General features: G+C 43.5%; 1 protein-coding gene across 1 annotated transcript in view; it reads right to left on the bottom strand.

The window, feature by feature from the left end:
• Window positions 1–5897: 5897 nt before the first annotated feature.
• The window catches only part of rtn4r (reticulon 4 receptor), a 42711-nt gene continuing 24421 nt past the window's right edge, over window positions 5898–24187 (bottom strand). Inside the window, exon 2 of the mRNA XM_034596326.1 lies at window positions 5898–7987. Within this exon, the coding sequence (XP_034452217.1) occupies window positions 6606–7987 (1382 nt within the window). The 3' untranslated portion in view covers window positions 5898–6605. The remainder of the gene's footprint in view (window positions 7988–24187) is intronic.

Below are 24187 nucleotides of genomic sequence, written 5' to 3'. Positions count from 1 at the left end.
GGGTCATTTTTCTATGGAGACACATCCAGAAACGGGCGGAGACTCGTTGTCTGTTTTCCTGCTTTTAAGCTCACTTCCTTTTGAAGAAAGTTTACACGGGTAAACAGAGCTACGTTAAAATCTGAATATCACTGATAAAAGATGATGAGTTAAATGGCTCTCGCACTGTAAAGTCACGTCGCCCAGTAAAAACAAAGTTGACCTTTATTTCATCATGTTTACTGGAAATTCTTAGAAATACAGCGCTCGCGGTGACGTGTCCGACTGCTGCCCTCTGTGCTCGGTCTTTTGCAAGTGTTTCCCTCCAAAAGCATCCAAGCAAATACGAGATGTGTCCTAAATATTTGAGTTTGTTATTTCTGTGACATTTCGGCATTGTCACCAACCTCCACACCCCCACCCCCCCCCCGCCCTGTCAGCAGCCATCAGCAAGTTCACGGTAATAAGAGAAAGGCACATCACTGTCTGTTTGGCTTTCTTGTTTTAATGAAACAATGAATAAATAACATTTCAACTGAGTTTTAATCTTTTATTGAGTCGTTTCGTAATGTATTCATCAATTTATGAATCTATTTCTTTATTAAAATGATTGTTTCATAATGTTTTACGCTTTTAATATTTTATATATTTTGAAATTTCAGCAGCCAGGCTTTTCACACATGGGAAGCAAATTACAGTAGTGAGTGTACAACTTCTCACATACCCTTGACTTTTTTCGTTTTGTATTTCTACTTCGGTAGTGGCAGCTAGTAACACCTGCCTCACCCCTTTCTTAAAAACAGCTTTGGATTTCTATTATTCATAGAAATCTCTCACGGCGAGAGCTGCACCGTGTCTTCAGGTCCATTATTCTTTCCAAACCAATTACAACAATTGCAGTGATGGATGAAAACAAATTTGGTGAGAACTTGAAAATTAGAAACCCACAGATATAAAACTATTCAGAGCTAACCCTGACACCACTGAAGTGCAATGAATCGCAAAAAAAATACAGAACACCAGTGAAATGAAACATGTTTTCATCCTGAATATTTCCTTTTGACCAGAGTTTCTTCCATTTCCTGAGGCCACAAGGCTAATCCATGTTGCCTCCGGACCCTCACTGCAGATGGAGTGTCGATAATTAGCTTAATTTCTCCGCTTCAGTCCAAAAAGAGGTGAAAAATGTGAGACCACCAACAAATACACTGAGTGCCACAGAGTGGTGGGTTTCAGTTGTTGCTCCATCTGAGGGGAAAGTTGTTTGACGTCCAGCGGGGGCCCTCAGGCTCGGGTCATCATGTTTTCTGGGCACTGCTAAATGGAGCCGTGGCCCCTGCATGGCTCTGCTGTCAGACCTCGCAGCCTTGGTCTCTAACTTAAAGGGCTTGTAAAGAGGCCAGGGCTGATGGGTTTCCAGTCTCCTTGGGCGGCGAGCCTGGAGGAAATTGGAATGATCCTGTGCTGTGTTGTGTGTTTCTGTGTGCATGGGGACTATACGTGGTTTAAAAGTATTTGTGAAAGCAAGACACACTCACCGACTCTGAAGGTCAGGAAATAAAGACGTGTTTATACCTCTGATAACTCCTTCTGGTTTATTTGAGCGATCCGGCTAACGACGTGTTAACCGGTGGCTCCAGATGGTCGGTTGAGGGGAGAGAGATCTGGGCTAGAATAGTAGAAACCTCCTTTTTCAGTTAGTGTTGGTAGATGCTCCAGGTTATGGGGAGAAGATGAAATACAATTTACGGAGTCCGATTTAAGTTACAATTTTCAGTTTACAGGTTTACAACACAGAACATCTGTGGTGATTGAATAGTTATCAAAGCCCAAATCATTGTATCCTCCATCTTGTCAAGTAAACTGTAAAATAACCTTGTCATGGCAAGACAGTATTCTCAGTGTTAAGTCTGAAAACAACCTTACTGATAGTTTATGGCTAACAGGTCCACTGTGGAAACCTGCTCCTGATAGGTCTTTACAGGGATCAGATACAACTTTTGAAAGGATATTCAGGTTTGGGTCGGGTCGTCGTTTGTCTGTTGTCCACGAAAACAAGCAATAACCATTTAACACAAGCTCCGTGCAGCTTATATTAACTGCGGATCGGGTCAGGGTCGTCCATAAAAAGAGAGAACGGCTGTCTGGTTCGGGGTCGTGCTCGGATGGGTTCAGACAGACAAATGTGGCCCAAGCTGTCCACGCGTATCACGGTCATCTACAAACCTGACGGGCTGCGTATCCTCCAAAAGGGGACACGAACAGAGACAATGAATCTGCATGTTTCACTCACACAGCATCTGGTGTCTGCGTAGGCGGACGTGTTCACACACATTTGTCAACGGTTTGAGGAAATTTCAAACGACTGAGTGGGTTGAGTTAATAAGGGAGTTTAGTAGAGTTGGCAGGGGTGAGGAGTAAAAGGGGGACTCACCATCCGGTTTAAGTAGAAAAGAGGAAAACAGGAGATCAGTTTTATCGGAACAATGCACAACAATGACTCCTTTTGAAATTCAAAATGTCAATTAACGTTATGTCTTAATTTGAGGGCATCCCGAGCGCTAAAATATCTATTATCTCTATGCCTGTTAGTATCTACTTCTGTATATTTGGGACATACACATTCATACATGTACATATATTACCCACAGCCATGATTTGCACATTTGATTCAGACCTCGACCTCACAAAGCCACGTTTCTGGGGTATTACCAAAAATATAAAGTACTGTTAAAAGCAATCACACAGGAATATCCGCAGAGAGCTGCCCCTTGAAAACCAGGAATCTGCCGAGAGTAAAGAGATAAGAGGACACTGGAGAGGGACCATGAAATCAAATTATCATGTGCGAATGTAGCGGGAAAGTATGTACTCCAACGTGTGAATGAGTTGTGATGTACTCGTGAAGGTGGATCCCTGTTTCTTTGCCAAATGCTCCAACTTGTATTTATGCTAGGAGGAACTGCAGCTTCCTCTCAGCGTGCAGTCTCTTCTTCAAAGTCTCAGCTCCGCCGGCCTTGTGTTTTGCCACCGTGGAAGTGCTAAATATGATCAAGCTAATTTAAAAGTGTGCTCCTCGTGAAGTCAAGACACTTCATAATATTTTCATCGGGGGAGATGCCTTTTAAGTAGAAATCCAGGATAACGACTTTTATCACACAGCAAAATGGTGAATCCTTCCCGTGCACTCGATTGGGTTTTATGTTTTTTGCAGCAGCTATAAACTGTGATTTCCATTCAAACACAGCCGCAGTGATTCCTTCAAAATAAAGAGAAACGTACATGGCAAGGAAACATGACACATGGCACGACAAAATGTGTGCGTTGTTGTCCGAGGCCACAACCTTCCACCGATACATATTTTTATATTTAGAGCTGACCTGGGAAACAAAGCAAACTGAACTCTAAAGCAGCAATTATGACCACAACCATTATTTTCCTACATTCCCCTATTAATACAATTTTAATAAAGCTGCATGTCTTGAGAATAAAAGGCTCACTCAAGGTTCCATTACAAGCCTTTTTTGGTGTTTTAACTTTTAAAGGCATAATGGATATCTCATGTGGGACATTTCAGTCCCGCTTTCATTTATTGTTTTATAATTTATGGCTTTTTATCATTTACAATTGTTTTATTTATTATCATATATTATTATTCATATTATGGATTTATTATATTATCTTATTATTTAGTATGTCTTGTTTTACTTTTTAATTACATACTTTGTAATATATTATAACGTATTAGTGCATTTGTTTCTGAACGCTGATTGATAAAAAAAATGGGGTCAAGGAGTAGCATGGTAATAGAAAACTAACTAAATAAAAACGTGTGATGGTAGTAATGATTGTAATCTTTCTGCAACTCTGTATAAATAAATGTGTATTAAATAAAAATGATTAACGGATTTGTAATAAAGCTATTTTTATCTAAATTTAAACAGATGTGCTGGATTCTCTTACACATCACAGGCCCTTATCCACATTGTTTTAACATCTGCATGGGACTGTGCTATCTCATGATGCCAAGGTGGTTCTACTGAAGAGGCTTTTCTGAATCAAACACGTTCACTGGCTTCCTCTCAGCTCGCAGTGGCTTGTGGTAACAGGACTCGGTTGTGTGTGTGTGTGTGTGTGTGTGGGGGGGGGGGGTTGTTGATTCCTAACCAAGATCGATATCTCCTCAGGTCCCTTTTTGTCCTCTTACTTTCCAGGGTTAATCGATGACGATGCAAAGCTCCGAGGATTTGGAGACCCCGACTTCTAATCCTTTCACTTTGTGCAAGATAAACTGAGCGGCTGCTGACAAGATCTTGACTTAATTTGCCGCAGAATATTATTATTATCCCGGCCCGTGGACACGGCGCTGCATGGACCTAACTCAGACATCTCTCCCCGTGACAAGGTGACATTTTGAGGCTCCAATTATTTTAAATCCAAGTGGTTTAAACTGCATTTTTCATCCGGAGAAAGCAAAACAGTGCTTAATATGATGCCTTGAGGGTCTTTTAGAGCTCTCAATGTCAAGGTTGTGATGCGAGGAGTCAGTTTTTTTAATATTCCCCCAGCATTTTCATACATTGTTTAATAATTCACTCAAATATTATGAGGGCGTGTGGCAGTGTTTGTAATATACATAACTAGGCCTAATGGTATGCTGAATGTTGTGAAGCTGCCTGGGGCATTTCATTCAACGTCATTGTGCCGCCTGCGCAACAGTCGCTTAAGTATGAAAAAATAAATATAAACTGCCTGGCTGGGTGTTGATATTGACCTTGTTTTAAATTGCATATTATCACATACTCATTGATTTTGTTTGATCCTTCACAAAGCCTGAGGAGGTTGTACAGAGAAAAGAGGCTGTAACTGCTGAAGATAAAACAGAGGCCCGGTTAATTTAATTCCCACGTGAGTTCTACTTAAACCCGACGGTTTCCCGACCAATTTAACATCAAAGTCAGAACAGGTGGCGGCAACTGTTGAAAAGTCGGAGGTGAGAAGTTTAAAAATGTGTATCGATGAAAGGTTAATTTTCTTTCTGCTCTTTCTTTCACTCCCTCTGAGCTCACGCAGGTTTTCTCTGCAGCGTCTCGAGCTTTGCGATGCCAACGTCCTGAAGAGGCTGCGGAGAAAACAAACGAAACCTGAAAGCCTGAGGTTTGGACGGAGGCCAGATTTGACAAAACAGTCGGTCATCCCTCTCCCAACAATCCCGAAAAAAACAATGAGCACGCCACAGTGGGTCCACCATCTGCTTAGGAGGAGGAATGTTATTTGGCTCTTTATGTGGTGAGAGGGACACAACATAATTAAATTCAGGTGCATGTTGGTAATTATTTAGAGCAATTTCGCAGTTTTAAAATTAAAAGTCTCCCTGAAATGCAGTTTTTCCTCACCTCATTAAAAACAGTACACGAGCAAAGGATGGATCCTGATGAGCTGCAAATATTAGTAGAACTAACTCAAAGGTGTAGTTTTCTTAATGTTCTTAGGCAGCAACAAATTATTATTGTCATTAATCAGTAATGTGATAGTAACTGATATTAGTAAGTCAGTAAAAAGTCGGAAAAAAGTAATACAATATATGATACATTGTACTTCAGGTTTTTAATTCTAATTTGTGTTATTACTGAAAAAGCTTTACATGCTGTCCCTTGCTGCTGCTCCTCTTTTCAGCCTCTGTCTGAAACACTTGGTTCTAGCCCCCCCTTCCGATAAAACACTGTCAACTTGGGGCTTTTTAACGTTGCAGTCGTTTTGCATTCCCAAAAGAAACCTCTTACTCACAAGAGGAAAGAAAAACTGAAAAAGCGATATCCTTTAAAACCCCAACCGTTAAATCTGCTGCAAAATTTCCCGACTGAGAAGCTGTGAAGTCCACGTGTTCTATCAAAATACCACACAAAATCCACAAGATCTACGAAATAAGAACTTTTATTCATAATATATTCATACTTGTACACAAGTAAAATAAAATGCATATCTATGGTTCCTTTGCAATCTCCATAAACAAACCAACAGCATTTAATTCAGTAAATGCTCCCCATATACCCTTTCTGTCATGAAAATAGAACTGAAACTGGGGGGAGGTAAAACATTTGTTTTTATAAACATAAAAAACATAACATTACCCAACAAATGCATCACTTTGAATAAATAATGGGGGGGGGAGATCGTTTATGTTCATTAAACCGACCCAACATTCTTTGTGTGCGCTCTGTTTTCCTATATCTGTATTTTTTTTTTGTTTCGTTTTTGTCTTTATTTTTTTTTCCTCTTTTCGTCGTCCGGTGTTCTGTCTAAGCAGCAAAAGCTTTTGGGAGGGAGAAAGGGAGGAGTCTCCGAAAAAGTGTAGCTTAGACACAGTACAGTAAAGTACATAGAGAACAAACAATTTTGGGCACCAATTCATTATATACATTGGATCTGTAAGTGTTCTGTAAAGGCATCCATTTTGTTAAATGTACTCTAGCGTCTTCGTTATTTGTTTGTCCTCACCCGCGACGGGGCCATCGAGACTCCTTGCTTTTCAGTCACTGCCTGTTGTAGATGTCACTGCATCTTTTGTATCATTGTCATGAGCATCAACAATCTTGAGTCCTGTATTCAGAGTGAGATCGGGAGTCCTAAGACATGGCTAGAGATATCCAGATCGCGGGAATGAAGAGAAAGTGAAGAACTTGTAAAGTGGCGCCCCGGCCTTTGATGCAGTGGGTGTCTGACTTTGGCTTTTTGGAACACTTCTTTTTCTTTTTATTTGACGCTGTGGATGATTCCGTATTGTCTATGAGGTCTGGGCTTAGATTTTCCAAGGACTCGTCCAGGGTGTTGGACAAGGTTCCCAGCGGACCATCATTCTGCTTGTTCTGGGTCTCATTTTTTGTTCGTTCTGGGTCTTTATATTTAGTCTTGGACATGTTCTCCTTTTCCTTCAGGGGGTTGTTAGTGATTTGGCGGCTCTTGCCAGACAGGATAGAGGACTTGTCGTTATCTCCGAGACAACACCTGGGAATGGTTTCTCCCAGAGGATTTTCAGTGGAGGGGAATTTCCCAGACTGTGCCTTGGAGCTGAAGAGACTGGTCTGGATTTGAGGCATTTCCACACACCCCTCCAAGTCCTCACTTTTCAGACGTTTCAAGTCTTTTCCTGCCAGGAATTCGGGAACGTTGCACTCCAACTCAGAGCTGGAACCTTTGAAACGCTTGAACCAGTCCCACAAGGTCCTCGCCCGGCAGTCGCAGATCCACTGGTTCCCATTTAAACGCAAATACTGGAGGGACACCAGCGGGTCCATGGTCTCCCCTGACAGGATGGTAAGATTGTTAAAAAACAAGAACAGGGATTTCAGCTTACCCAGATCAGTAAAAGCCCTGGGTTGTACAAAGATAACCCGATTCTCATGTAGCAGTAGCCTATCCAGATTGATTAAGCCTCGTAACATGTTGTCCGTTACGATCTTGATCTTGTTATTGTGCAGGTAGAGATAAGTGAGGTTGGCAAGGTCCAGAAAAGTGTCATCATGCAGGGTAAGAATGTTATTATCCTGCAGGTAAAGGTACTGTAGGGAGAACATTCCTCGGAAAACCCCAATAGGGAGCTCTGACAGGCCACACCTGTGCAGGTGGAGGGTGTGCAGCTTAGTTAAGCCCCGAAAGGCCGTAGGGCTGATGATGCGGAGGTTGCTGTTGTCTCCTATGTCCAGTTCCTCCAGTCTTTCCAGGCCAAAGAAGGCCCCTGCCTCAATGTAGCTGATGTTGTTGGAGTACATCCAGAGGACAGTGAGATTGTGGCAAGAGCTGAAGCTGGTGGACCGCACCACCGTTAGCTTGTTGGTCTGGAGGAATATCCGCTGGCTCCGCACGGGGATCTCAGTGGGGATGGAAAACAGTCCTTGTTGCTGGCAGGCCACTGTGGGCCTGGGCTCACTGTAGCAAACACACTTGGCAGGGCAGCTGTCAGTTTGAGGCACAAGGTGCAGCCACATCACCAGAAACAGTAGTCTCCCCCCTGAAGAGACAGAAAACAAGAGAAGTTGGTAAGTTGGTGAATGCTGAGTCACAATTTTAATACTTTTTACACACAAACGTGTAATAATAGGTAAAAACACAATAGTTAGCCTGATATAAAGCATGTGGGTACAGCTATCCAAAATGACACTGCACATATGCTAACATTCCCTTACATCAAGTGTAAATTTAAGAGCATTACGAAATAATATCTTCACAGTGATTCAGCATGTATTTTAACAGAGATGTTTTTTTGGGGGGGATTTGGGGATGTATCTCCTCCCGCTGCTTTCTCTGCTGACAGGAAGTCCCAAACAGCCAAAGAGAGCCCTGTAGAAGCAGACTCATTTAAAATTGGGTGGGTGGCTTTTATGTGGAATTAGCTTGCACTAATAGGGCGAACATAACTAATGGTGTTTCAGCGTTCCTGAGGTTGACATTTAGCCTGGCGCTGGGAGATAAGCTTTCATGCCAGGCTAAGAGATTGATGCCTGGGGCCGGGGTGGAAAGAGGGCTACGGAGGCCCTGCTAGAGTTTCCACTGCTCAGCCAAGACTGAAGCGTTTTTTTTCCTAAGTGCAGCATGAAGACGAGATATACAAGAGGTGTGGTAGCACTCAGAGAGAGGCTTGTAGGATTCTTGCCCTCAAGGCGTCCATGTTTAAAATAAGGCCTATTCCGCATTTGCTCGCATTAATTATTTCTCCCTGTCCTCTGCTCGTGGTTCATATCAGCTTTCTGCACCACATCACAAGTGAAATGGGCTGGATCGCTACATGTGAATTATCACTTCTGACATTACACTGCTGTGGGTGCAGCGGAATGAAGAGCATCTACCGGGGCTCATTCCTTCACATAGAGAAGTGTCAGTGTCACAGGAATGTCTGTTATCAGCATAAAACTGCAGGTACACCTCCAAATCTCCAAATCCTCTGCAGTTCTTGTCCTTACTGAGGATTTCCAATCTCTGCTCTCATGCACATGTGAGGAATCCCAGACTCGTGGGCATGACAGGTACAGTGAGTGTCTGGAAAGATGCATGAGCCTCACTCAGCCCGTCCTCCATCCCCACTCTCCCTCCTCTCATTCCCCTGCAATATGTTTCGGTGCAGCTCATCTCTGGACCTTGTTAAACGGAGCACTGGTGTGGCCTGACAGCAGCCCTCTGCTGCACTTTCCCTCCAATCTCCCTGCTCAGCCGTCAGACTGCCACCGGAAAGCTGTCAAGACTTTCCCCTCTTTCTGCATCGTAGCACTTTTCCCTCAGCACTGCCTAACAATAGCAATATTTTATCGCACAGCACGCTTCGCGTATCTCCTCTGCCGTCTTCATTCCCCCTTCCTCTGCTGTCTATTCATTAATGGGCTATTTCCATCCACGCGTTGCATGTCAAAGCCCGGTTTCCTCAGCTCTCGGCATAATGGGTCTTGTCTTTGTTAGCATCTGCTGAATGACACCACGAGACCCACAATGTCATCAACTCTATCCCAATTATTTTTTGCTCTCTAACAGCAGCCTTCACATCTGCACCGCGCTGATTGCATTACCATACAGTGCGTTGCAAACATCAATCTGGAATCTGTCTCTACGATTCCACTCTGTCATTATCACATTTCTGAGTAACCTCTGCTTGGCTCCACAGTGAGACCTCTCACCTTCCACTCTGGAGACTTGTCCTGTATCTACAGTGTATACAGCTGACGTGAGAATTGTGTTCACGCTATCGATTTGGCAGCCAACAATGCTGGTCCGTGCACTTTTATTTTCAGCGCTACTTTGTTGTCTTTGCTTCAGATCTAAATCATATAGCGAAGATTACACCAAAAGCAACTCATGTTTGGCCGTTTGTCCTAATGGCTGTTGACAGAAACTTTAATATCTTAAAATACAACAAGGTTGTGAGGCGGGAGAAAAAAAAAAGAAATCCGTTCCTTATCGTCTTCTGCCAGCTTTGGTTTCAACACTTAATCTTCCGCTATCTGCTGTGTCAAAACATGGCTCCGAGCACTGCCTTCCTGTGTCAGACCCTGCCAGTGGCCTCTCCTTTGAGAGCTATATTATTGTACAATAGCAATCATCGCTCTGTTTAAGAGCAGACAAGCCTCTTTGTTTCCTCCTGACTGACACTGTGGCCCCTTCAGCTTTGAGTACAGCACATCATTTAACCCCCTCCCTCTCCTCCAAGACAAGCCCTTCTATTTACATTGAGAGGCTGACAAAATGCAATACTGCAGCTTGGAGAATTGCATACGACCAATATTCTTTGGTGATGTAGCGTCCTTGCTTGTGTAATTAAATTGGCTGTCAAAACAAATCCTCCGAACCCATATGATATAGCTGCGGACAGTCTGGTTAGGGCATTAAATTGGGCGTTATATTGGTACTCAACCAAAAATTGGATATTGGCCTCTTGGTGTCCCTTGCTGGTGCCATGAAGGTGAGGATATGATTTTATTCATCCAGCTTCAGGCTTGACAATCTGCGAGACCTGCTGTGAAACCTGTTTAACAACCTACCGAAAGGAATTTCATTACAAAGGGATTTCAGGAAAGTTTTTTCCCGTGGTCAAAAAAGGAAAATTAAAAAATCGAGAGAAACCTGTTTGGGCCTGAAAGCGGTCGGTGCTGAAGATAACTGATATCAGCCAACTGCAGCTTATGTCCAGAAATATTGGTATCGGTGCGTTTTGTAATAGCTGCAGGACACAGATGCACAAACTAAGAGAGTTTTATGAGTGGGTGGACATCGCTTTGTTCCGTTTAATGTTTCAGCTCATCACTAGACCAGACTCTGTGCTTGTTTGGACCTCAAAACAAACTTTTGTGAAAACTCAACGTGCATTTCAACCCCCTCCTTGCTCCCTGAAAGCCACAGTGAACACAGAGGGCAAGTTGGGACAGCACATTCGGAGGACCTCCGATTCATCACGGTGGCTTTACTTTGAAGGGCTGGGGATCGGGCAGGGACGGCTAACATGACAGTCTCATCCCCTCGGCCCAGAGTGGAAGTGATGTCTCTGTCACAGATGAATCACGGTGGTTCTCCAGAGGGACCTCCTGGCCCCTTTCTGAAATCATGCATTATTGTGCTGCTCAGAGGCGGGCCTGCATTTAATGTAGTCATGATCCCTTCTCTGTAAGGTCGTGTCCCTGCTGTGAATCCACCCATGCATACGTAAATTGTTTTTATATCATGTTGAAATGAATAACTTAGATAAACTTTCCAGGACGTGACAGTGGTATGAATCCTAAATTTCAGCTTATGCAGTTTTAAATGGCGTTGCATGCTGGGAGCAATTGTGGGCAATTAGTCCATTTTCACAATAACGTGGTAGTTGCTGTGTACCTTTGCTGGACAGGCTGGTGAGGGCATTATATTGCCGTTTTTTTGTCCATGTTGAATTTGTTTATTTGTTTATTTGCTTTCTCTCTCAAGCCTATCATCAATTCCCGACTATTCTGCTTCCGTCTGCTCTCCCATCTGGTGCACATCACCATTTCCCACTAAAAACAAATATGACATGTGGTCAATCTGGCTACCGAGCTACCGGCTACCAATGAAATGCTTAAAAAGGCAGGTAGTGGCTCAGTTAAACGCTCCTCAATCACACTCAACCAGAAGAGTTTCGCTCAGGCCCCAGGTTGGTGATTAGAGTTGACAAACTAGAACGGCACGAAGTGGATGCACAACAGTCCTCTTTTGAAACCACATTATAATTAACTACATTTGGATTTTTATTTGGATCTGCACTACATTGAAAATGTTCAAAAAATCCCTATGTCACAATGTTGAAGAAAGAAAGAAATACAATTTCCTGGATGTTCTCCCAGACCCGGATCCGCACCAAAACGGATCCACTGTGGTAATTAGTCCTGTAGATTTTGCGTAATCCTGCAAACTACCAAACAAACGCTGATGAAATCATAATCCTGACTATTTCTTTACCAAAGCCTTTCTCCCATAACAACATATTACAAATGTCTCCTGAGACTTTATCAATTGAAACTAACAGAGACAGTCAAGAGCCACAAAGTTTAAACAAAAGGGAAAATGGACATTAAGTTGATATTCTCAAATCCCGAGTGATTCATCGAGCCTTCACTTTTGGCTTTAATGTATTTTAATGCCTCACTCTCCTGGATGTAAGCAACTAATTACATCTACTCGTGTTACTCTTGATGAATCCCTTTCCCTGTGCTCTAACTTTTTGGAGTACTTCCTAAAATCAGTACTTCTACTTTCACTTGTGTCGAGTGTATGAGAACCGCGGAGTATCGGTTACCTCGTCGTGGCCGACCGGGAGAATATTCCATTTAAGTTTACTTTGAACCTCTTTCCCCTTCTGAGCCTGGGGAGAAAGTTTTATTGTGGAGAGGAAATGGTCTTCACTTTCAAGAGCAGTCATTGAATTGCAGATGGAATTGGTCGGTGGGGAATATTCACACGGGAAAGGTTGTGATCAAAAAGCCACAGTGGCCCTTTTATAGAAACATTATTTACCCTGACACAAAGAGCAAAGTGTTGAAAAGAGGTACTTTCCTTCCTTTACTTGGTTTTCAGCGCAAATATTCTTACTTCTGGGTCAAGTAAGTTTATTCACTGGTTCATTCAAATACTTTTCCAACCTTGATGTAATTTCCTATTAGTGTCTCAGCTATAAGATGTGTTTCTGGTTGTAATGAATAAATACTACTCTACCATTGATTTAAATAATAAGTGGATTTAAGGTTTATTATTGGAAATATATTTCTGTGCCATATTTTCAACCCACTTCCAAGAACGCCAAGAATGAGGCTCACACACACACAAGCAAACCAAACACACACACACACACACACACAGACGAGCGGGAGAAGGCAGAATCTTGCTCGTCCTTACAACATTGATGAACCAGATGCTATGGTCTTAAATAAAGATGCACACATCAGATCAAACAGGATATTTAGGACATGATGGACCAGCGAGTCAAGCTGGAATCCCTCGGCTTTAACCACGGAGAGTTGCAGGGGCGTCGGCTTCAGCGTGTAGACGAAGACACGATTAGAAGACGAACAGGGGGACAGATGAGGTTGTGTTACACACGCATCTGACACAGCACCAGCCCAAGCAGATGGCTCATGAATAACTGTCGGGACCAGCAGTCGACTGGCAGAAGGAAAAACACAGGCTGTGTGGGAAAGGACCATGTACAGAGGCCTTAATGCACGGAAGTCTCTCTTTGTCCCAGAGAGAAATGTGATCAATACCTGTAAATACACCTGACTCGGCGTAGCAGCGGTAGGCAGATAGGCTGCCACGTTGCGCTACGGAGAAGTGACAGCGGTAACAATAGGCCAAGAGGTGGCAATACCCTGACAGTGAGGGAATGAGCTCGCAATCAGAGGGCTGTCGGATCGAATCCCCGCTCAACTGGCCAACGATTGGAGGAGAAAGTGGAAGTGAAGAGTTTCTCCTTTGCAACAACTGCCATCAAATTACCATCGACCCTTGACCGACGCCCTGAACTCCCGAACGCTTCGATCCGTGTTGTGCTCGTCAACGTCTTTGCTGCTTTTAGCGGTGAAAAGCAACTTGGCAAAGTAGATTAACTCCAATAAGTACAATTTCTGAAGAACTCACAGTAATTTCATGCAACTTCACATTCAATTCTTTATTCTCCACTTTTACAGCTACTTATACCTCCAAACTCGATCATTAGCTTATACAACATAATAGATTGTGAGATATTTAAATAATCTAATAGCAGAGATTAACGCTAATAGTTCAAATGAATCTTTAATGGCTGCAACATGCTGTTTCCCCATTAAGTTTCCAGTAATGATTTCACATAACACTGACGTTTTGCCAGTAAAATGGAAACTGCACTTTTGAAACTGAGTGTTATTAATACTTTATAAGTGGGAATCATGTGGACTCGCACTTAAAATGACAATGACATGTTTTACATTGAGAGCGGCCAGAGTCGATAATCTGACTGGTCCCACGTTCCACATACAAATGATGCTGCTCCTCCAAATCAATAATATCAATATCAGGACCCTATCAGTCGCGTGAGTGCCCGTATCTTTCAAACCCGGTGCCAGTTTGTGCTACAGGTTTCCCGTTACAGATTTGTCGACTAAAAGCCAAGGTTGCGATTTTGTCAGATGTGACAAAGCTCCTCCACAGCCTCCGGAAATATTATCTAACTGTTCAGGACTCCTCACGACTTTAAAATCCCCTCTGACGTAAACAACCCTTTAAGTAAAGGATGGATGCTTCTAACACTGGTGACTGTGTATATGGGCAGGATTTCTGTGACCATCTATCAACCCCGGTTGTAAAAAATGACGATGCTTTTTTCTCGTAAATTGAATTTAAAGATGGCTGAAATAGAGTTAGGTGTGCTTAAATGCCAGCGCAGTGGATTAATCGTGGTGCGGTGGCATAACGCCAGTGGATTAGAGGGCAGAAATGGCACATTCGTCACAATTCTATTGCGTAGTTGGCATCGGACCAAGCCGCCCTCAGTGCTGCTCAGCTCACTGTGAAGTGTCCCACGGACGGCGTCGGGAGTCATGTCTACCCATGAGGGTTTTGCAGGATGCCTGAAGTCCAGCTTTGTTCCCGCCTCCACGTGTCACAGACATGGGCAATTTCCACATGTGAAACCACGTATAATGTTTAATTCAAGTAGCCACCAGGCACAAGTGTGTGTGTGGGGGGGGGGGGGGGTTGTCCAGATGTTTTCCTTAAGCCACAGAGGAGCGAAAATCTGGAATGCCCTACTTTGGCTTTTGTGCCGTGCGGGGCTGCCAGCGGTGCAGCCGGGCGTTTTTTTTTTGAGTGTATAAGTTTATATCTTATCTGCTCGTGGCTGGAGAGCAAATAAATGAAGGTAGCCGCTGCAAGTACACGCCTCATGTGTCAGAGTGTGAGCTCAGCTCCCAGGCAGACTTTAGCAAGGGCGCTAACAGCGTTTTTAGAAGGCATCCTTTTTTATTATAAATAGCATCGTTCTCTTCAGAGGATTGTGTGGAAATTTATGCAGCAAAGAAAGATATCAGATATCAAATATCAGTACTTACTGGTTTAAGTAAGTTATAAACAGTTTTCTCCCTTTTTAATTACACAGGCTTACAGTGTCGTCACATGTCTTATGGTAAATACAGGACAGGTTTGTGAAAGGTAAAACTGATGTTTTTAATAATTTCAAATTAGTTGGATTGTTATCTGTGTCTATCTAATGAATTTTATATGAATGAATAGAGGTTCAGAGTCCCAGGGAATAGAACAATATGAATGTAATCAGCGAATAAATTGAGTTATAAGTTGATTTTGAGTGACTGTCTCCCAGAAATGATGTGTTAGATGTTAATTATGAAGTTGGTATCACTGGAAAAAGAAGAGGATTTTGTGTATCATGTGTGCACCTCCCTATTTGAATATGTTCACCGAAGGCCCAGCGTGTTGTGTATTTTGAATTAAATTCTTCTATTTCAGGTGTTAAAAAAATGAAAAAACATGATTCACCACTCCCAAAATTGAGTCATGGTATCTCATGCAGTTCCGGGGCTCTCACATCAACAATGTGAAATTGCACTGGCATGAAGGCAAATGAGGCATAATGAATCACGGCGGTATTATCTAAAAAGGATGACAGCCCCAGTGAATATTGGATGATAGCTTCAGATAATGCTAACACCTCCTCGTGTGAAGTGTCAGCTGGAGAGGGAGAGAGCGGCGACGGCGCCCACAGGCAGCCCTCGTATATCTGGGCACGTGGAGATGAGAAAACACGGCGAGGTGGCCGGAGCAGAGAGAACAAGCTGTAATGGCTGGTTTCACAGTTTGTTGCTGGTTTGATGTCACTGCAGACTGTCGCTCCTGTAGAGCTTAGTTGAGCTCACACAGAATAGGCTATTCTGTTTTTCTACACCTGGAAGCAAGAGTTGATACAAACATTATCCACTCTGATAACTTCATTATGGGAAAATTCACATGTGCAGCAGCGGCCTCTCTCAGACTGGCCCTCGTAGAGCAGCTGTAGCTCTGGATGAGGTGTGATTGTGTGAGCTGTGAGAGAAATAACGTCAAATTTGACTCATCCTGTGCGTAATTCATTTAGTTGGATTAGAGAAAATTAGATTGCAAATTGAGAAAACAAATTCATCAGTTTGCCGACGCATGCAAATACAGGAACGCGCTGCAAACTGCAAAACACAACAACGGAAATGTTTCCAGGGGACCCAGAAAAGTGCTGAACCTGCTGTAGTTCAATGGCTTGTAAAGTAATTGAAGTCTGCTTCTTGTCAGTTGTGATGGAACCTCACAAAGCGTTGAACCTTCTTAACTTGCGCCGGTTGAGCTCCGTCGAGTTGTGTGTGTGTAGGAAAGAGTAGCTGTGGCAGGGGAAACCAAAAAGAATTTCTACGCCGCCCGCACCTCTGCTGCTTTGTTCTTGACATGGACGCTCGACTTAACCTTGCAAGGCCTTTGTGCCCGGGATAGAAGCAACTGCGAGCGCACACATTAGTCATTCCAAGGTTATGCTTAGGTGAGTGCACTGTACAGCACAGCCCGGTTATTTAGAGTGGGCAGTTGTTCTCATTCATGTGAAAATGCAGTGAACGATACAGGTAGATCCGCAGCCTGAGGGCGAGATGAGCCTGAGAATACTTCACACAAGACAAACGATTCTTGACGCCCTTTTTTTTACAGCACTGACTGGCTGCAATCACCTTTAAAAACCAGGAGACCAGAGTGAGACCGGGCAAGAATATAAAAGACAAACATCACTGATCTCGTCCTTACTGAAGTGGATGCCGTGCATACTAAGCCCATATGTTGAGGCATGAGAACACACGTATGCAGATGGGTCTCCTACCCCAGCGTTCACATGTGCAAGTGGCCATGCATAATTAATGCAGTGTTACCTTGAACAGGGAAACCAGATCTATTCTGCACTTTATTAAAAAAAATAATGGTTTTGTATGTTTTTCTTACACATTAAGAAGGTTTTTATTATTTAGTTAGATTTTAAATCCTCTTTTTTTTGTGTGTTAGAAACAAAACAACGCTTGAGGCGAGACACTACATGCAAAAGCATTTTTGTCTTTTTCTATGCCCATGCATTTTGAGATTTGGGCCGGTTATAATGTCTTCTAATGGAAAGAAAATATATATATACACATTAAAGGGTTTATTACCTCCTCCACCAAGGAGGTTATGTTTGTATCTGCATTCCTTTGTCTATTAGTAAGAAGCATTACACAAAAACAAACTGGACGGATTTTCTTTCTACATTTTCATACATTTCCCAGAGAATATTTAATTGATCCTTGAAGAAATAAATCTGGCATATTTAGGGGACTGATATCTATGTGTGAAATTTGGTGCAGCTGATTGAATTACAGAGGGCTGTTGTGCACCATTCTAGTTTAAATCTATCAATCAAAGCAAATGAGCATAACAATAATAACAAATTGCCTCTTTTGCACATTTAAACATAATATTTCAGAAAACTTGAAATGCAAAATGAATTGCTTTAATGTAAATAACCTGTAAGTCACCGGAAGCGCCTTGAACAAATAGGACACTTCTGTTTATATAAGTCGGTCTTGCAGTTTTATGGCATGGTATAAATCCACACACACACACACACACACAAAGGATGATGGAGCTCATGAGATGACATGTCATGCAACACGGTGCTCAGCAAGCTGTTATCTGTGCTGCTCGCCGCAGAGCGTTTCAGCTGCAGCGTGACATATGGCACAATACTCATTTGGAGGAGATGAAAAAGAGGAATCACGTGGGACGTGCGGCCCTGAAAGAGCCGGGCATTTTAATGACATGTGAGTGACAGGGAGCCACTGGATCGCTGTCTGCGACACGGAAGAACACGGGATCTCAAGTGGAGGAAGATGAACGGTGGAGATAAACTGGGAAAGAGGAGGCGGCGCCCAGTTTGCAGTTTGCAGTGAGTGACTGGCTCGCTGTGGTGTGGTTGTTATTTACATGGCCTGTCTCATCAAATCAGCACGGCGGTGTGTTTAATCTCTCAACTCATATTTACGGCGGATTCAATTACCTCATCTCGCTCAACTCATATGCTGCAAAGTGCCATCTCACAAGGTGGCCATTACTTATCCATTATATCAAACAATGACAATGCGTAGTTTTCTTTTTCGGTCCCTGTGCATGACTCACCAAGACACACGGTGGAGGACGGAGACTAAATGTGCCTACAAGGATGGGAAAGAAAGTCGCCAGAGGAAGGAGGAAAAGACGGAAAGAAGGACATCCTGAGACTGGCAGAAAATGAAAAGAATAAAATAAATAATTAAGTCGGGCGGCTCATTGTGCAAGCGTTAACTACTTCTGGCCAGCTTTCTTGTAGATCCATCTATTTTGGATGTGTAGGCAGCCCTGGAGGCATGTTGACCTGAAAAAGACAAACCTCTCCCTCCCTTTCATCTTTTGAGTCAGTCCCTGCAAGCAAATGAATTAGAGCCAATAACACGAGGCCTACTTCTGCTGTTCTGCCCTGTAACAAGAGTTGTGTTCTCAGCACGTTGGAGAGATATATATATTTTATAAGAGGCCTCTTTCCTTAATAGTGTTGTCAGAGGGAGACGTTGGGATTTGTTGTGCAATGAAAACCCGGTAAATATTTGTGGGGGCATGCAGCAGTACTCTCCGAGAGCACATGTAGGTGGATTTCTGACATCAGTAAGGTATAGGATCTCATATCTTCCACCCGCCTCCGCACACATCTGATTCATTCTCTACCCTAGACCTTCCACTTACACCCAAACCATGCGAGAACCGCAGCTCTGAAACTGAATTTAGCCAGCGCCTGTTGACTCAAACCGTATTTACTGCATATTCTAAAGCACAGAGGAGAATAGAGACCTTCAAGCCCACTACAAGGTCTCTATTCTCCGCCGTGCTTTAAAGAGAAATGACAGCCTTGCAGCAGTTTGACTGAAAATGAAACAGCGCTGCAAAAATAGTTGCAGAATTGGGTAAAAAACGGGAGGTAAATAAGAAAAGACCTTTTTCTTACAAATGGAAATACTGGACCAGAAGTCAAATAAGTAAAAGAATAAATAAAGTAAAATAAAAGATGAGAGTCGGAGGAAGGTAGAAAATGACTAAAGCGCAACTTCCAACTTGGATTCCATCAACCTTGAATCCTGTCCAAAGCTAAAATGACCATTTACTCCCCTTATTATTATATTTTCTGTTGTAAAATATCATAAAACTTTCAAGGTAAAAAACGTTGTTTGAGAATCCACAAGGCAAGTCAGCCATCTTATCTTTCAGCAAGGGATCAGACATGACCTGACTGCATTATCTCTGCAGCGCAGGATCTCCGCACTACAGCAGAGGCACACTTAGTGGTGTTGGGAGTTCAGTGTTCGTCTTTCACTTTCATGGGTGAGGGTTAGATGCAATGGAGTAATGGACCCTTGCGGCAGACAGTTTTGTTTTGTAGGGACATCCTCACTTTCTTTTCTTGGCACCCCGAAAAAAAAAAAAAGGGAAAGAAAGATCTGCGGCCTGGTTGTTTAATAAGCTCACTTTAGAAGAGGATCTTATAGCGAGCACTCCCTCCTTTGGAAGAATGAAAGGAGAATGACTTGTGCATTATTTACCACCCGCCTCAGTACTGCCGCACCCTGAGCAGACAAAGTGGGCTACTGCAGGAAAATGGATTTTCTGCAGAGCAGCTCCGATAAGAAGGATGGAAGGTGGAAAGGACAGAAAACAGAAAATGAGGCGATGAATACAGAGAGATATTAGTAACGTCGCCATCCAGCCGAGCCCAGAATCAGTTAAATTTCTTTGCAGCAGCCTGTCTGCTATCTGCTGCTCTCCCTCCCCGTTGGCCGGATAAGGGCACTTCTTTACATCAGAGGCCTCCACGGATCAGTCACCTTTTTCACTGGAAAGGTCGAGCGCTGGCCCAGAGCTCACTTCGTGCTGGGAAGTCATCATTCCTGCTCTTTATCTCCCAGGTGAGGCATGATCCGAGGCTGAGTGCCATGCCAGGCTGCCCCCAATATGCCCTCTCACCCCCTTAAACATCTCCCTCGCACCACCTTGGGTTGCATCCAGAGAGATAGAGAGCCGGTGACGTACGAGCGCCGGTTTCATGGCAAAGCAGCCATCAGATAAGCCTGGAGTAAAGATCCAGTAGTGGCAAGTTGTCACGGTGGCACACGGCAGTATCTGAGCAAGGAGTTGGTCCGGCTATCTCCCAACCACCTTTACTTCTGAACAAGTGAGCCACAAGATGAGAGGAAGGGATAAACATGTCAGCAGATGGCAGCCACCTGAGACTTTCCCCTTTACGTCGCAGAAACTAAAAGGGGAAAATAAAAAGCATGCCCCTGGAATCCAACGCAGGTGTGCGTGTGTATGCAAAGCCGTGTACAAATGTATGTGTGTATCGCTGTTGTGCTCCCTAGTCCCAAAACGACCGTGGCGCTCTAAGTGATGCGCTAGCGCAATTTGCGTGTCACTATACTGTGGGACGACCCAACTGACAAGACTTCCTGCTTTGCTGCCTGGGTAATGAGTCATTCCAGCCCTGGAGAAAAACAATCTGGTATTTTTAAACTGCATCCTTCAGCTGTTCCTTTCTCCCCGGAGCTCCGGCTCGTAAGCTCGTGCTGGATTGTAATATGAATGCCATTTCTAGTGCTTGTGCTAATGGGCCTGATATGTCTGAATAATACAAAAGCATTACAGGGCTTTTAACGGTACTCCTGGTCCACCCATGCCCGGCTGATTAAGACTTAATGCTCGGCACCACGCATCAAAAAACACAAAATCTGCGCTTGTTAAGAAACTAACCAGGAGTTTTAACACCGAGAGTCATCAAGAAAGGGGAAAAGAATTAGTTTTACTGAAGTGTGAGAAACCATCTGCCCCATCAAGGTTTCTGATCCCAGGAGCGAATGAGACTTGGACAAGAATGTACTGATGCATATTACAATCAAGAAGCAGGTAAGTGAAAAAGGAGATTAGCTGGAAGACGTGCTCAAGTAGCAGAAGCACATTGTTAAGATCCTGGTGTTAACGTCCATGTCTTAAATCCTGTAGGTGATAGTACTGATGAGCTGATTTACTTTAAGTCTCCTGATTTGTCTTGTTTTCTTTGTAACATGTGAATTTGCATGTATCCCAAAAAATATCTGCTGATCTTTTATTCCTTCAGCAATAAAAAGTTTAAACTGTTTTTATACGTTGTCACTTATTACGTTATTAATGGCATAGTGACGGGGTGAAATGGAGAAGATCCACAGCAAAGGGCCGGGTCAGAACCGCAGTTGAAACCGTTTTTGAACCAATTTATTTAAATGTGCATCTCACATTTGTCTTACTTGTGTCAAAAACCTAAAAACTTTGTGCTTTTGTGGGGAAATCACAGACTTTTTATTATATAATAAACAATTATTAGAGTGTTATTACAGTCCATTTATTGTGTAAGCAGCATATTCCTGATGGGGTTAAAGTGGAGCTACTAGTAACTAACTGCAACTCTCTGAAGGAGTCTTTCTAAAATGTAAAGGAAAATAAGATGTAAATGAGAAATGGAAAAAAGCCCTTTATGTATAATAATGTATTAAATGTACTTATCTGCTTTCACCCAGCGAAGAATGATATCATTAACTGCCTGAATAGAAGATAGTGATGCTTAAGTGAATGGGAGGAGAAATATTTCCTCTCTTTGTTCTGGTTCCTTTATCAACTTCCTCTTTGTTAAGGCTTCTCGGTCACTGTTATCTCAATCACCCTCAAATTCCAGTCAGTGCTAATAACATATTGCTGACTTGGCATGTATGCAAAAGTCTTTCAAATTAATCTTCTTTTCTGTGTCACATCCTTTTGATTTAGTTGTGTTCATATATACGACAGGATGTTCCACTCCCCTCTTGGTTTGCACATGTGCCTTTTTTCACATTGCGCGTACAGGGTTTATTTTATGCTGCGTGCGACACGCGGCCCTGACGAGAAACAAGAAAGAAAAACGGACAGCACAGAACCAAATCCCCCTTGATCCCCTCGCGTATGAAAACATCTGAAGTCCTCCGCATTCTGCTTACACAGACGCCAGCATTGTGCCGCATCACCTGAGCAGCCATCACCTGACGGCAGGGATTTCAATCACTCTGCTGAGCTTGTAACCCTCGTCTCCACCACCTCCTCCCAGCGCAGCCACCCACCACCGTCATGCTAATTTACTGGTGCACACTGACGCTCACACTTTAGAGCTCAGAACCCATCATGGGCTGGCAATTAAAGTAACGCGTGATATGAAGCCGGAGAACGACAGACAATAACTTTTGCTGCTCTCCAGGGGGGAATACCCGTTCATTCGCAGGTCATGAGGCAACATGGGCTCGGTTATACACACACATGTTTTCCAAAGAGGAAAATAGCTCAGAGGCAGATAACACAAAGAGCAGGGAGAGTCACTGTAGCTTCACAGGTACACCCGTGCATTTCTACAGGGCATCTGGAAATAGCAGCTGTGCAGCAACAACAGTGGTTAACAATAGATTATGTGTGCTCTCCCACTTTTGTTGGCTGCATCTATGGTGAAGCGCCTCTGGTAAAGTAGAGTAAACAAGAAAATAGCAGGTCTGTGTCGGCTGAAAGCAACAAAACCACGCTCCCGCAGATTATCATTAGTCTCACCATGCAGCCAGCAGAAAATAAGACAAGAGGCTTGTGCCGTAATGAATTGAACACAGATTTGGAAAGAAAAGCAATAAATCAGCGTGTGTCTGCATTACCTTTGTCCACGTTAACTAACAGAAGCCTCTAATAGGCTAATCTTAAAACTGTATCTACAAAGCTTTGGAAAAACAAAGCTCTGTGCCGCAGCATCGTGCTTACGGAGCCGGCACACTTCCTCATGAACATGACATGACATTTATGATTAATGGCATTACCGGCTGGCCCGAGATAAGGGCTCAATTAGCTGCGTGAGCAAGGACCTTGACTTTATCTCCAATGACTAATCCCATGGCTTTTGTCATGATCAGCAAGAGCGGAGTTTTAATCCCGGCTTCTGAGCGCCTGGCGTTGGCCCAAACACAACTGATTCATTAGCAGTTAAAGATCCTGCTGCACAATTCATCGCAGCGTTATGGTGGCTGCAATGTTTATGTCAAACCGATCTTTGCCATAAACGTGCTTCCGCAATATCAGCAACAACCGTCATTGGCTCATAAATTGAATTAAGTCTTTTAAGTGAAATGAATTCATCCACCTTGTTAATATTTTAGAAAGAGGGGCCTCTTGAGAGTTATCATCCATAACAAGCCCACTCATCCTCCCCGGGGACCGTGCTGCCTACATGCTTGCGCTGATGCTGGTTTCCTACAAATACATTTCTTGCTACGGCAGCATTGCCCAGGGAGTTTTGCTGAACCTCGTAATCTCTACAGAACTGTCAAACAACTGTGGATCTCAGGCAACTGTAGTACAAAGTGTCCCCTAACAAGGCTTTTAATATTTCACCAGTTTATCCATTGGAAACAGTCAAGGACAATCCTTTCAGTCTTGCCGCTTTAATTTGGTGCAAAAACTTTTAGCGAGGCATCGCTAAGGGTCCTTGATTAAATATTTAAAAAAAGGAGTGCAAGGAGAAATCTTTTAGAGAACAGGGAAGGCTACAGTATGCAGGGAGGTATAGAGTCGGTATAAAGCAGCGTGGAGCATGATATAGTGGCATTTATATGCGCTGATAAGACTCACACAGCGGAGGGGATCTACTGTGGTAGTCGGTTCTGCAGTAAAACCCATCCTGCATGATGCGGCACTTTGTAGCACTCACCCTCTGCAGGGAGAAGCGTAGCACACCATCTGTTCCCTGATCCCCAGCAACAACAACAGACAGACAAACGCAGCAGACAGACCAGCAGACACAGGCGAGTACCACTCCCGCACCAGCAAAGCATTGTGGGAAAAACAGGGAGGCAGTTACACGGATGCAAGGCAGCTAAATGCGGGATGAAAGCAGTCATCAGCTGCTAGGATTTGATCAGGAGGCCTGAGCTGACACCACGCTCCCAGGAATGATGCAAATTGAGGCAGACACTGCAAAGGAGCCGCCGCGCAATAAGAGAGAGTCGATGGCAAAGCGAGCGGGATAAAGGGAGATGATGGGCTGGGGCGAGAGAGAGAGAGAGAGAGAGAG

The sequence above is a fragment of the Hippoglossus hippoglossus genome, chromosome 9 (assembly GCF_009819705.1).
Source record: "Hippoglossus hippoglossus isolate fHipHip1 chromosome 9, fHipHip1.pri, whole genome shotgun sequence".
NCBI lineage: Eukaryota > Metazoa > Chordata > Actinopteri > Pleuronectiformes > Pleuronectidae > Hippoglossus > Hippoglossus hippoglossus.
Note: the sequence above shows the minus strand (reverse complement) of the source record. Positions and strands in the feature narration are given on the sequence as shown.